Raw genomic sequence first — 12500 nt, 5'->3', positions numbered from 1 at the left:
CCCTTTTGTAAAACAGTTAGCACAGGTGTCATTCAAAAGCCCCAAACTCTATTGGTTTTCCCATGCTAAACAAAAGGAAAACATCTTTTCACAGGTGGTATAGATTCCTTGCATAAGTCTGAATCTCTGATACACCTGTGTGAAACTCCTTTGCACAATGTCTGTTTTGTGTTGCTATTTGCTAGTATGGCTCTAATGCACATTTAGACAAAGTACTGTATTGCCTATTTGGTGGAGAAAACAGTACAAAAAGTGTTTTGCTGTAAGTTTATTTCGATGAAAGTTGTAGTTCAATGAAATTTACAGTATCTTGCTAGGTGTTTGCTGTATGTCTTACATGTCAATGACAGTTACATCTTGGGAGGAATTAATGAATTATTTTTTTATTCAGTACATTTTTTCTTTTCACAGTTTTTTTCTGATACCAGAAAAATGAGAAAGTAATGGAACAGACATAGCAAAAATGCTCATTTTGAGAACTAGATTTTGCATTTTGTTGTCAAGTGTGTAATGATTGATTAAAGAGTGTTTTTGAATTGGTAACAAGTTGTAGTGTTTGAAGGCAAGATTTGCTTTTGCTGCATGTTTTAAGTGTTTTGAGAGAGTAACAGCCTTTTGCAAGCAAAATGTGTCATTTTGTCCAGAGTGCTTTTGTTCTGACACGGGTGTTAACTGTTTTGAGAATGTGATGTCAGAGTTGACACAGGTATCAAAACGATCGAGAAAAACTGTAATGCAGTGTTAGTGACCGCTTACTTGGAGTCTGTGATGTCTGCAGCCTCATTTGAAATGACATCTGCTAAATTAGTAAATGTATATGAAACTCTAAATAGAGTCAAAGAACATGTAACAGGAATTATAGAGCTCACAGATCTGACACATTTAGAGTTGCAGAAATACAGCCATAGCTTATATATACAGTAATATGCTACAGGACGCACAGGTGATGATGGAGTTCTGTGTGTTTTGTCATAACGAACTGAGTAAAGAAGGTCCAGAGGTGCGTTCAAATTCGCAAACCTAGGCGAACGTTTGCAAACAGGTTTCTGTTTGCCTTGAGTTTTTAAACGAACGTTTGTGAACACTCGCAAACGGTCTGAGGAGGTAGCTCTCCACGAACGTACAGTGGGGCTGGACGTGAGCTGGACGCAGTGTTATACCATTACAATGGAATGTTCACACCAAATCGTTCAAATGTAACTGTTCAGAGAAAACATGTTCACCACGAACACTCGCCACTGTTTGCCAAATTTGAATGCGCCTCATCTCTGACCGCTGACCTCTCCATGTATCTCTCTCTATAGACCCTTTCAACTGCACAAACGGACATGGGTGTTCCTAAGGCATTGGTTTTGAGCGTCTCAACTGGAAACCCTCTAGGAACAGATTGAAAGGGTCTATGTGGAATGAAGCACCATCTCTGCAATGCAATACAATCACACTCGGTCCAGTCTATTCCTAGTGAACAATCCTCCTGCCTTTTTATGTGTTTATTGGACAGTTTCCCATACATACATTCAGCCTTGTCCTATAGAGAATGTTTTTTTTCCAGTGTAGTCTATGCAAACTGGTACTCTAATCACTAATAAACTGACTATGATAGGATTGTTTTTTTCAGCACTATGGTGACCATTAAGTGGTTTTATGTCCCTCTGTTTTGGCAGCGACATGGACCAAAAATGCTGCCATTTTCTTTTTCAAAACCCTGAACCCTTCCAAGAGGACCCATTCCTCTTTCGACACACACACACACACACACACACACACACACACACACACACACACACACACACACACACACACACAATTTCCTTTTAGCATGATGGATGGTGGCCATTTAATGCAATGGTGCCTACAAACCCCTCGCATTCAGCTTTCAGCATTGGCAATAGTGTTAATTTTATCACCTATTTTTAATTTAGTCTTAGTCTTAGTCTTGTGACGAAATGTCCTTTTTAGTCTTTGTCATATTTAGTCATTCAAATATCATTTTTGTTAGTCAAGTTTTAATTTCCACTAAAAGTCTTGTCATTTTAGTGTAGTTTTAGTCAAAAGAAAACTAAAGGTATCTTAGTCTTAGTCAGTTTTAGTCAACACATTTTAGTCTTTTTTTATAACAAATTATTTCTGATTACCATTTGAGTCAAATAGTGTTTCACACATCTCAATTTTCCAACAACATTGTGTGTCCACAGGGCTACTCGTCTGTTATAATTACTCATTCTGATTTTTTGTTAGTCAGTATGTTTACATGCACAGGTAAGTCGAGCTACAGTTATAGCTCAGCTGGGATTTGACCATAGACAGTAAAAGATTTGACTGGACCACTGTCATATTCGTAGACCAGTGTTTCTCAAAGTGTGGTCCGGGGATCACTGGTGGTCTGCAAGCTATCCCAAGTGGTCCACGAGCAGGCGTGGTAAAATATAATATAGATGAGTTGTTTGCAATATAACTTGTATGTAAATCCAAACAGTTCTGCAACACTGTCTATGTAAGATATGCCAATTTAAATCATACAGTATGAATCCTCTGACACAATAAGCAAAGTGCAAAGACAATAAGCAAGGTGGTTCAGTGAGTAGGCCTATTGTGTAGACTAATTATAGGCTACTGTTGAAGTAGGTCTAATCTTTTTTTTTTTTAGCTAGGGTTAGTTAAGTGGTCCTGAAACTGAAAAAAGTTTGAGAAACACTGTTGTAGGCCAAACTATTAATGTTTTACTCCTTCTCGCTAGATGGCGATATATCCAAAACACAACACATTCCCCAAACAGACTCTCCATCTTAGCCATAGCTAACCTGCTAGCTTTAACTTTCCATATTAGTTTACTTGCTAGCAAACTTTGCATCATCAGTCTAACTAGATGAATAGTTGACATTACATGCTGAACATTTTCGTATGGACATTCTGGGGGATGTTAATTTGTATGAGAGAAGCTTCAACTTTTGGGTATGTAGCATTGTGGCATAAAGCTTATAGTTAGCTTGCGAACTCTGGCAGAAATCTCCAGTGTTCTTGTTCCATGTAGTTTCGTGTTGCAGCCACAGGGTTGCAGCAGCAGCAGCACGTGACTAGCCTACAGGAAAGCTGTTAGCGTATGAACTCATTCGAATATTTTGAAAACATAACAGCTAGATATTCTGTCTTCTCATTTTGTAGACGAACATGAAGGGAGATTTTATCTTAGTTTTTATTTCATGCAAAACATTTTAGTCTCGTCTTTTTTCGTCAACAATAATGCATCTTAAGATAGTCTTAGTCAGTGTTTCAGGACATTACTGCCGTCTCGTCATCGTCTTGTCTTAGTCATGAAAAAAAAGGTCGTTGACGAACATATTTCCTCTCGTCTCGTCTGACGAAATTAACACTAATTGGCAAGCATGGCAGTAGTGGTATCTCCCCCTCCGGAATGGGAGGACCAACAACAACACATCCTGTGTGAAAGCTTTCAAATCCAAACGCCAGAGGAAGGAAAGACAGATGTAAATCCTTGATGGGTCATACTCAGACAGTCAGACACTCATGCATCTCATCACAGAGATTCTCATTGCTACACCAGTACACACACAACCACACACACACACACACACACACACACACACACACACTCACAGACACACACACACACTCACAGACACACACACACACACACACTCACACGCACACACACACACAGACACACATAATCACACACACACACACACACACACACACACACACACTCACAGAAAACAGACATATCAAGGGCAGACCGTGTTTCAGAGTCATTTGGTAACTGTGTCATAATCACACATTTATGAGTTCAACCTCTGTGTGTTTGTGTGTGTGTGTGTGTGTGGCTATGCTATGGGAGGATGAGTAGTGCATGGTGGAACATGTACACATCCAAAAGAGTATCAGCAAAAACATGTGTGAAACACTACCTCTCTGTGAAGAGCCTCATCATGGAGAAAAGGTTGCTCAGCATATTGTCTCCTCTTCCTTTTTTTGCTCTCAGAAAGGATATTTCTTTCTGCAAAGACAAAATGAAATAGGTTAGAAAACAATGACACAGCTAGGGTTGCCAACTTTCTGATATGAAAGCACACGGCTGTCGCTTCGTTAGTAGATGGGGGGTATTGATATAGGCTATGTGTGTGTGTGTGTGTGTGTGTGAGTATTGCAAGATATATATCAAAAAATGTTTGACTAAATAATAATAATGCATCAACATTGTGGGCATGTTTACCGTACTAAATTTTGTCAAATGAACTCACTAAAATGAATGCACTAAAATGAGCGCATAATATGCTACATTCTATGCACAATCTAATAAAATGAGATCATAATTGAGTAAAACGAGTGCACAATTTGGTCAAATGAGCGCACATTCTCACGGTATATTAAAAACAATTTTTGCAATGACCCCTCCAGGACTCCGTATTGCATTAGCGTAGCCTTCTAGCCTACTCATTTTCTATCCGAGGCAAAACAAAAATAATTTCGATGCAAAGACACTTAATAAAGAAATAACTATTTGTAGTTTATATTCTACTCAAACCAAACAACTCTGAAATGTATAAAACTGAACTGGCACATACCAAAGAAAAAAAATATCTTGTGAATATCACAAACAGCTTCAGAAGCACATCTCTGAATTTGGTGAAGCCTTATTATCTCTGGCTTTTTTCTGTCTCAGCAGCAAATAGGCTAGCATAGTTGTTTATCAGGCACAGATGCACTGCAAAACTCTGAGCAAAACATGTCATCTCAGGCTAATTTCAGTGTAATATAGGCCTACGTGACTCACAGTGGCTCAAATGAAAAGTGCATTCTCTGTTGGGATAGTGATGACAGACAAACCGAGAGGGATACATGTCAACAGCAAAGTTTCCCTTTATCTCATACGAATCGTGCATTCTTCGTTCATAGTCTAGCTTATTATACTGATCTGTCAATAATACGGAACAAATTGCGTTCCATATCAGTTCAATAAGGAACACTCTTTTTCCTTTCAAATACAGGACGATTCCGTATTTTACGGAACGGTTGGCAACCCTAGATACAGCCTTGTTCTCAATGTGTGTGAGTGAGTGTGTGTGTGGTGTCAAGAGACAGAGAGAGAGAGAGAGAGTGAAAGAGAGAGAACAAAATGATATAGATCTGTTCCACTCACTCACTCACTCACTCAAAGAGCACTTTGGCTCAAAGGCACCTAATAACTTTACTGAAGTCTATTGAAGTTACCACTCTGAACCGATCAATATCCTTACATCCAGACATGTTATGACCATTACAACCTCTATTACACAGGTAGTACCGCACGCCTCAATACTCAACCCCCTCATCTTTTACAATGGACCTACTCCTTCAAACGAGACATGATTGAAAACGTTTTTTTGTCAATCCCAGCAATCAAAAAACAATGGCTGTTCTTAATGGTCCTATAGTGGTAAAGAACCACATAAAGAATGGAATTAGAATGAACCTCTGACTGACTAATTGCCTGTTCAGTTGGCCATGAATCAGATATAAACTCATGAATCCTAGCCACACACACACACACAGGTCCTCGTCCTTTTCCCTTACCAGCACACCTTGCTCATCAGATCTCAGGGTCACCCCTTCACCTAGCAACCACTGCCTGATTGACAGCTCTGAATTCGGCCTCCATCTGTTTACCATGCTAGGATCACTACTCTCCATCCAGCACCATAGGAAACCTCATCAATCCAGACTGACTCTTACAGTAAGTGCACATTTATAATTCATCAGATTTTACAATGCCTTAACAAAGATCTTTAAGATCAAAACGTTGTGGAATAAAGTTTATCGGGGGCATCTAACAGTATGCATATCTTTTTGGATGTGCATACAGTACCCTGCACTTTGCTTTTGTTTCTCCCGTTTGTAATTCACACATACGATTCTCTCCCCTGCTATATAATATCACTATGATATGATTGTCATCCTGACCTGCCACTGTATCAGAGGAGCCTAGGTGTTATCTGTTCACCCCCTCACAGAAGTGGCACGGTGACACTGACTATTGGGCATGAGACTGCCTCTTCCTCCCCTGACTATAGCATGCCAACCTACACCAAGGCTTTCATTGGATATATTAGCCTCTACTTTCTTGATCTTAGTGTCTGTTTTTTGATGTCCTATATTTTGTTTGTTGTGTCTAGTATTTGTTTGGATTTGTATCATTCATTTTCTATTGTTGTTTACCTTTTTACCTATTGTCAACACATCTCCCTGGATCACAAATGAAAGGAAAGCCATTAAACTTCTGGTTCATTACCAACATTTGAAAGAATTAACTATTTTTCAAACCTTATTTCCACCAATCAAAACAATTCTAGTTTCCTGTTCAATGCCATTGATCGCCTCCTGAATCCCACTCCTGCCACTATATTAGCATCCTCTGCTAATGATTTTGAGAAGATTTTTTCATTGTTTATTGATAAGATTGCTTAATGCATATGTCAAATATCCCCTTTCCAATGTCTCTTGCTAATGTCCCATGTCCCTCTTCTTGCCCTAATAACCTGAGCCATTTCAGACCCATCTGTATGCAGCAATGAATCCTTCCTCTAGTCCTTTAGACATTTTACCAGCCGCTCTTCTCAAAAATATTTTTAGTGCTTTAGGCTCTAGTCTGTTCTCAATCTTAAATAGTCCAGTATTCCAAATATTTGAGAGATATTTGTGGGCCTGGAAAGTCGTTGCTCTGTTGTTCTTGGGTCCAGATTATTGTGCCTGAATTGCCTTACACTGTATTTGTGTGTGTGTGTGTGTGTCTAGAAACAGCCATGAACGGATGTGTGTAGGTGTGTATATATGCTTGAGTGGTCTGTGTACTGTAGGTGTGTGTGCTCATGTGAGTGAGTGTGTGAGTAAATCCGAGCATGTGTGTGGAAGATCGGCAGAAGGTGTGTGTGTATATGTGTGTATGTGTGTGGGTGTGTGTGTGTGTGTGTATGTGTGTGTGTGTGTGTGTGTGTGTGTGTGTGTGTGTATGTGTGTGTGTGTGTATATGATCCTTTAAATGAGGACAGCAGCAGATGGTATTGTGCCTCTCTGTCTCTCTCGGCACAGTGGTTCCCCCATGAGTCAGATGACAGGTGCTGTGCTGCGTCTTCAGCACTTTGCTGTCAGGAATTAACTACTCCTGTCTCTCTCTGCCTTTCCCTCTCTCCACTCTCTCTCTCTCCTTCTCTCCTCTCTCTCTCCCTCACACACACACACATGAGAGAGAGAGAGAGAGAGAGAGAGAGACAGAATATGCATGAGCATACATATACAAAGCCACCCTTAATACCAGTTCAGAAGCCCACGCACACTCACTAACATATCAACACTACAGCAATACCTACAACACAATTAAACTAAATGCACTGTAAAGTTGTCTTGAGTTAATAGAGATATCACACAGCACCATGCACCACAACGTGATCCAGTATGCACACCATTAAGGCAGCATGGCCCTGGCTTCTGTCTTTGAAGTATAGAACAGAGAAGAGCAACTTGTGTGGGGGCCCATTATGATCCGTGTTAAAGTTTCACAGAGTGAGGCCACAGTGTGTGTGTGTGTGTGTGTGTGTGTGTCTGTCTGTCTGTCTGTCTGTATTTTCCTGTGTGTGTGTGTGTGTGTGTGTGTGTGTGTGTGTGTGTGTGTGTTTAATCAAATATGCTAGACCAACTTCCAACAGCATTCCTAACTAATGCACATTGACCTTTTGAACAGGTCTTTTGATCATTAGTGGGAGAAAGCAGCAGAATTCAAAGCAACCTTAAGAAGACACATTGAGAGCCTTTGTTTATGTGTGTGTGTGTGTGTGTGTGTGTGTGTGTGTGTGTGTGAGCAAAAAGTGTGTGTCCAGGCTTCATTGAGTCACTCCTTCCATTCTGTTCACACACTCAGTGGATCCGGACGGGGTATAGAATGGCTCACCAGCACAACCTGTGGTGCATTATGGGTAATTAGGGAGAATGTGTGCAAAGTACACAAAAACACACGCACACACACACACACACACACAGACAGAGTCTAAGTGGTTGGTGTATGAGCATATCAGCAGACCATTTTTGTCTGAGTCAGAGCTTGTCTCACCCACACCCTCTAGAAATGTGTGTCCAATCAAGTGTGTGTGTGTGTGTGTGTGTGTGTGTGTGTGTGTGTGTGTGTGTGTGTGTGTGTGTGTGTGTATATAAGTGGTGTGACTTGTGCCCCGTTGTATCCTCTAGCACTGGTCATGAGTGGCCCACTGAAGTGGTTTTATCTGGGTTTCTGCTCTGCCTGTCCGCTACGGAGACAAAGGCACCCCAGGACACTGTTTCACCATCCATCCATCATCCAGACTCCCCTTTGACCATCAGCACTCTCTGTCCATGCTCCTGCTAGTGTTCTAGTGATCTGTACAGGTTGAATGTCTGCAGAATGCAAAGTGTTTTGATAGAACTGAGAGACAGATACTAAGAGCACTGCAGTTTCGTAAAATCCTTTTTGTTTAAAGCTTTTACTGCCATTGCCTGTGTTAAATACAACACAATGGCAGTAAAAGCTTTAAACAAAAATGGTATAATACTGTGTGTAGAGTATTATATGCTGATATGTGTATTGTATTATGGCCATGCTATGCAGGGCTGTCATTGAAAGATGAATGAATTGTGGAATCACAATGGCCTTGTTTCAGCTGGAGAAAGAGGCAGAGGTAGGGATAGGGAGAAACATATCCAGAGGGGAAAAGAAGGAGAGAATTAGGTAGAGGGAAAGACAAAAAAAGAGAGAGAGGGTGGAAGATAAATAAAACAGAAAAACAAGAGGGAGAAGGGGAGATAAGGATTGTGTTTAGCTACAATTATCCCTTATCCTTGTCATGTTTTACTTTCAACAAACGAAACGGATATGACTAATACAGTTGCATTACTAACTTTTGTCTAATTCATGGAGAAACAGTTGTTAATATGGCATTTGTGTTGGCTAGTAAGCATTCTATTGATGCTATGTGGCTGAATCTCTGAGTAAGTAAATTACCGTAATTTATTAAGTTCAGCAATTTATCAACCGATAAGTTATTTTCTAAGTTATGTATTTTATGTTGTTAGCGTTGAATCACAGTGAACAACAAACTATGTTTCATTAGTTGTCTCTCTGGAGTTGGATTCATATCTATGAGCAAGACATTAAACTAGCTGTGTGAGTGTGTTTGTGTGTGTACGCGTGCATTTTATGCCTAATGGCTATAATAGATTACATGTGGGCTGAAAGAGAAACAAGACATATTTGGGAGGATTCTTATTTTTTTAACAGTCTATTTCCTGGTAATAGGGACTGACTGACAACCTATCATCATTAGTCATAACCAATTCCCAGCCAATCATGACCTGCCAGGATCAGGCACAACCAGTCTGCAGCCAATCAAAAATAATTATATCTGCTCACAATCCATGAGAACACCAGAAAATGTCTGTCCCTGTATTGTGAAAGCAGTTGATGACAGCTACTTCTTCTCATTTAGGCATTATTCACACTTGATTTGTTTTGCTAGACTGGGGGGTATTCCAAGTACGTGGTTTAGTGACAAACCTGGGTAAGTTAACTCAGAGTAAGGGGTAAACCTCCTAATAGAAGAAATGTATGGCTTCATTCTCCTTACAAAACAATACCATAGGTCTCTTGTTGTAGGAGGTTTACCACTTACTCCACTTGAGTTAACTAACCCAGGTTTGTCACTAAACCACGTACTTGGAATACCCCCTGAACTCCACTCCCGGTGTGTTAACTCCTATTGCCTCTGTTGGTTTGTTTCCTTGTTGCAATACTTTTTTGAACCATGGTCTGTTTATGTCAACTATGTAACATCATGTCCTAACTACATGCGAGTGTCTGACGTCTGGCATGTAGTTAGAACACAGTTTAAGCAACATGCAAATTGTATTTACCAGCGTCTCTAGGCAACATCTTTTTGTTTATTTGGTAATTTGTAAGATTTTGCATTTTAGAAAAGTGCATGTTATGTAATAAAGACATTTTACATTTAACAGTGATGTCAGAAAATGTGGATCCGTAACTGGTCACAGACAGAGGTTGCTCCTTGATTTAGATTGGAAAGCTTTCAGACAAAATATATACCACAATGGCCGTAGACACAAGAACAATAACTATAACCTAACACACAAAAATCTAATAGGAAGTAACTTCATTTTGTTTTTCAGACACAACCTATCAAAATGCCACACATATTCACCACTTATTCACTCTCAGTCCTCAATGTACAAATACTGCACTATTACTTTACTGAACACCATCCGATCATTGCCTTAGTGTAGGGCTATGAATAGATATACTAGCTAGCTATAGACCCTTTCAATCTGATTTCTGGTTGAAATGTCCAGAACCAATGAAAATGTATCAGACTTTAGCAAAGTCCTTTTAGGCAAGTCCCTCCACTTGGCGGCCATATTGTAACACTTTTTTGGCACTTATCGGGCATCTAATTCGGCAGAAATGTGCATGCGCAAGGCTTCATGACACCAACCTTGCTCCAGCGGTGAAATCACAACACATGATTGGCACAATGCATTCACATGTTGACTTTTTTGCTGCGGAAGAGGCGGGATACACGACCCCCACACACAAACACACACAACACACACACACACACACACAGTAATACATTTTCTTTGGACATTTCCAAAATGGCCAGCAGCGGCACTGCGTCTGTCTGGAGATTTGAGGCATTTGCATTTTGAGTGAGCAATTCTGGGTTTTGTGTGTAGAGTTTTGAAAAATAGACAGTTTTGAAAATGTGTGTAAACAGTTGTAAAAACTGTAAAAACTCGTCTTATTAATTGCCAGAGATAAAAAAGTAAAAATGTAAACTCTCTTTTTCTTTCTCTCTATCTCTGTGTGTCTGTGTGTGTGTAAAAGAGAGAGGATGAGAGAAAGATAGAGATGGTATGAATGACATTTAGAGAGGGAGAGAGAGAAAAGTGTGTGTGTGTGTGTGTGTGTGTGCGCGTTTGTGACAGAAGGAGAAAGTCTGTTCATGCATGTGTTTGTGCAACAGCCACCATCTTGAGTCTTGAGGCTCTTGACCTTTCATGCTTGCATTTCCTTACTGAGAACGTCTTTGACCTTACCATCACAAAAAACACACACACACAAACACACACACACACACACACACACACACACACTATGATGAACACATCAGCAAACTAGAGTGTCACAGATTTTGTCATCATCTTCCATCAGCACTCACATAATTGAGCCATGATTATTTGTGATCTCATTACGACACACTCACGTTCTCATTACGAAGCATTACAACACACATTGAGACATCTGTTGTATAACTCCACACATCATCACCAACACCACCCACAATGAAACACATCTCCTTACCTTACCAACAGAAGTTATATACAGTAGGCCTACACATACACAATCATAATATCCATTTGAAGTGTATTTATTCCAATTCTACAAACATCAACTCTGTCACAGCTTATACCAACTTAATGACACACAAATCACCTCAAGGATTTAGACACGTATCAATACACTGCTTCTATGAGTTCAACAAGCTGATGATTAGTTCTCCTTATGCTTCTTATGTACTCTCTAAAAAAACAACCATAATTATCCACAACTCATTGTGTCCAAACATCTCAAAAGAGCCAGGCTATACTCACACATTTGGCAGGTCAAAGGGTTTGCTGGCAGTCACCTCCTTCATCCCCACCTCCCCAGGCTACTTCTGCTGTACTCTAAGCAGAGTTATTCTAGGAAATCCGTTTTTTTCCAACAAAGATTAAATTTACTTCCTTGTTGTGATCAAATGCAGTAATCTATTTATAATATTTGTTTGAAAAACCCTCCAGTTTGCTTCCCTTAAACACTCCACCACCTGCCAAGCCCTTATAAACATCTGTCAAGCATATTCATCCACACATCAGTGGTCGACAATAAACTGCCATTCAAGCTTGTTTTTCCACTCAGGAAAAGACAGTGTGTTCACGCTTAGACAAATGTGCTGCTGCTGCGTTTGTGTACCAGGGCAGGTTTGCGCAGATGCAGATTTGCATATAACTTTGGATATGTGACTAAGAGGAAAGAAAGACAAGACAAGGGGACTTGCTGTAAGTGTGTGTGTGTGTGTGTGTGTGTGTGTGTGTGTGTGTTGAGCACTGAGCTGTTATGTTGAGCACTGAGCTGTTCCTCCATCAATATCTGGCCCAGCTTCTCTGAAAGGAAATGAAAGCGCTGAGAGGCCATTGCAGTGGATCCAGGTGTAGACATCAGCATCATGCTGCTTTGACTGAGGGTCACCGGAGTTTCTCCTAACGATCCGTTTTCACAGTCAATCAGGCCAATTCTGCTCCAATTCAGGGGAACAACACTTAGCACTAAAGGTTCAGCAGCAAAGAGCCCTCTTTTTTTCAACAAAGGAAATGAAGCGGCTAGGACAAAGAGAGAGAGAGAAAGAGAGAGAGAGAGAAAGACTTTC

General features: G+C 40.2%; 1 protein-coding gene across 1 annotated transcript in view; it reads right to left on the bottom strand.

Moving 5' to 3' along the window:
- Nucleotides 1-12500, bottom strand: part of LOC125308635 (SPHK1 interactor, AKAP domain containing) — a 138574-nt gene that overhangs the window by 78523 nt on the left and 47551 nt on the right. Inside the window, 1 exon segment of the mRNA XM_048265198.1 lies at nucleotides 3927-4015. Within this exon segment, the coding sequence (XP_048121155.1) occupies nucleotides 3927-3970 (44 nt within the window). The 5' untranslated portion in view covers nucleotides 3971-4015.

The sequence above is a fragment of the Alosa alosa genome, chromosome 15, assembly GCF_017589495.1.
Source record: "Alosa alosa isolate M-15738 ecotype Scorff River chromosome 15, AALO_Geno_1.1, whole genome shotgun sequence".
NCBI lineage: Eukaryota > Metazoa > Chordata > Actinopteri > Clupeiformes > Clupeidae > Alosa > Alosa alosa.
Note: the sequence above shows the minus strand (reverse complement) of the source record. Positions and strands in the feature narration are given on the sequence as shown.